The sequence below is a fragment of the Jatropha curcas genome, chromosome 3 (genome assembly GCF_041381405.1).
Source record: "Jatropha curcas cultivar XTBG-Jc1 chromosome 3, XTBG_Jcur_1.0, whole genome shotgun sequence".
Lineage (NCBI taxonomy): Eukaryota > Viridiplantae > Streptophyta > Magnoliopsida > Malpighiales > Euphorbiaceae > Jatropha > Jatropha curcas.
The window spans coordinates 26,057,366-26,060,250 of record NC_143153.1 but is presented as its reverse complement, the minus strand read 5'-3'; the positions used below and the strand labels follow the sequence as shown (position 1 = coordinate 26,060,250).

The 2,885-nt window shown below is 33.4% G+C and overlaps 1 protein-coding gene across 1 annotated transcript; it reads left to right on the top strand.

Annotated features, from left to right (window-relative positions):
- Positions 1-840: 840 nt before the first annotated feature.
- LOC105636534 (uncharacterized) lies at positions 841-2,885 on the top strand. The gene is made up of 5 exons (XM_012219827.4): positions 841-1,210; positions 1,332-1,382; positions 1,495-1,628; positions 2,274-2,365; positions 2,451-2,885. Exons 1-5 carry the CDS (start codon positions 908-910, stop codon positions 2,627-2,629), a joined length of 759 nt encoding a protein of 252 aa, XP_012075217.1. The 5' UTR covers positions 841-907; the 3' UTR covers positions 2,630-2,885.

The window sequence follows — 2,885 nt, the reverse complement described above, 5'->3', positions numbered from 1 at the left end:
ATGGCTTTATAATTAATCTTTCTATTCGTCAACAACCTACCGACAATACAAAGGGAATAATTAGGTGCAGGGGCTTTGACCACCACAGACTGTGGAAGATCCCACTCTGATTCATCATCATCAAAAAGGACTAGACCAACCATGTTAATGTCACGAGTATCATCACCAGTTACAGTCGCCATATCACAAAGTCTAGAGTTTCATGCACAAAGCAAGACGTTCTCTAATGCACTAGGGCAAGACTTCCATAAACATCTGTTCATATAAAATTAATTAAATTTTCTTAAGTTGTATGGAAATATAAATGAATTTATCTGTGTGGGATATAGACGATAAATGTAGTAGGAGGATAATATATATAGGTCAGAGTTATGCAAAAATTAGACTATTATAGACTTCTTAAAATATTATTGACAAAGAATGATAGTTATTTATTTGTCAGTAAAATATACTTGATCTGTGAATATTATGACAATTATATACTCTTTTTCTTCTGATAGATTTATTTCTATTTTCACATATTCAAGAAAAAATTATTAAAATTGCTTATTTTTTCAATATAATTAATATTATTTATTGCTTTTAATAAATAATCGAATGAGAAAATTATTCATAACAAAGCATATTAAATAGAAATATATTTAGAGAAATTAAAAGTTTAATTATAGTTTCAAAAAGTAAAGTGAGGTGTAAATTCGTACGGATGAAAACAATGGTATGCCAATTTTAATGGGAGGGAAGAAGTAGCAATTTTGTGAGTTCTTAAAGTGTTAATAAATAATTCTTGTCAAAATTGAGGACTTGGATGAAAATATTTTGCAAACAAAAATGAACAGAGCATAAAGGGCATTGTAAACTCATTCACTCTTCTGGTAGTGGCGGAGAGTTCGGAGATTTCAATACCAAAATGTTAAGCTCACTGAAATTGCGCCTTTCTAACCCCAGGTGGACTAACTACACCTTCTCTCACGTAGCTACCTCCCGTCGCTTACCATACAATGTCCGCCTTCCAATTCGACGGCACCATTCGATAACCGTACTATCACACTATGATTCTACACAATCTTCACCAGCAGAATCAGAGCCGTCAATTTCATCGGAGTACATTTCGTCCGTCGGATCTCCGCCGTTTTCTAATTCTACAATTCACCTCTCCCACTGGAACCTCAGTAAACGCCACATCGTCATGCTCAATGTCATTGCTTGTGCGGTATTATGTCTCTCTCTGTATCTTTATTTGAAATTTAAACTTTTTAATCTGAAGCAATTTTTTTTTTTTTTTTTTTTTTTGTGGATAATTTGTGATAGTTTCCATTGTTTTTGTACTGCAGGCAGCAATTTCAGCAACCTGGCTTTTTTTCTCTGCAATTCCTGCTCTCCTCGTATGCAATTTCTTTGCACTTCCTTTTTCTACTTTCCGTTTACTATTTCGCTATTTGGTGTTTTTTTTTATTTTATTTGTCATTTTTTTTTTTTTTTGTTTACCATTTAAAGGCTTTCAAGAGAGCAGCAGAATCCCTTGAAAAGTTGATGGATGCTACTAGGGAAGAGCTTCCTGATACAATGGCTGCTATTCGTTTATCTGGTATGGAGATTAGTGACCTAACAATGGAGCTAAGTGATTTAGGGTCAGTGCTTACTCTCCAGACACTCCTATACATTTATCCTTGCCATTTCGACCTTAAATTCTTGTACAATTATACTTGCTATTTCAACTTTAAATTCTTAAATTAAAGGCCTAATAGTATTAGTAATAGTAAAAAAAGCTAACCTTTTTGTTCTTTTGTTATTTACCTGAGCTTTTTATTGTATTGGCTATAATTTGAATACTTAGTTTCAATTTTATCTTAAAGTCAAAATTAAAACAACATAATCTTTTTTTAGTACAAAATATCTCACTGGTTTTTAAGCAAAAATGTGACAAAATGTTGGATGTTAGAGGTTATTGGGGACAATTCTGGGTATAGATACAAGCAAGAGGGAATAGAGGGCGGTAAGAAGAGTAAGAGGAAAGGAGCGGAGCGGAGGAGATGCGGGAGAAAGAGAAAAGAAAAATATTAGAAATTAATTTTTTATTGTGAATGGTATTATAATATTGTTTCTTTCAGTTTTGATGAAAAAAGTATAATTGGAATGGAGTTTTCAAATTAAGGCGGAAATAACATTTAAAAGGTTAAGCTCGAATTGCAGAAGTGCAACAAAATTATTCATTTTTATCATTAGATCTTAATTAAATGATGATTTCATTTCATTTGAACAATATGTCTTCATAGACAAGAGATAACTCAAGGTGTTAGAAGCTCCACTAGAGCTGTTCGCTTAGCTGAGGAGAGGCTTCGAGGTTTGGCAAGCATGACACCACCGGGTTATCTACATATCTTTAGCTTTTCATTCGTCATTTGTTAAATGGATTTTGCGCATTGAATTTTACCAAATCTTTACTTGTTTAGCTTTGTTGCAGAGGGTGACCAGCCCCAAAACTGAGACAGGAGGACCAGTGGTGGCTAGGAAAGCAAGGGGCATAAGGGAGGGCATTGTAAAAGGTCGCATGATCTTTCAATTATTTTTCACTCTCACTCAGTTTTCCAGGATGACTTTTAACTATTTTAAAAGACAAGCTAAGCGATAGAGTTAAGAGCATGAGCCTTCTGGTGAGAATATCAAATTTGATTTCTGTACATGTCTATACTTGTATCCAAATTTTGACGTTGCTGTTGAATTTTAGCATTTTCGGTGTTAGAAAATGAGATATTATGCACCTGCTAGTTGAAGGAGACATTGATAGGAGAGACTTGTTGGTTTCTTCTTCTTATGTTGTGTTTGCATAGAGTTTGTATTAATTTTATTATTAAATCTAATGCATACGACAATTTTCCTTTCTGTAA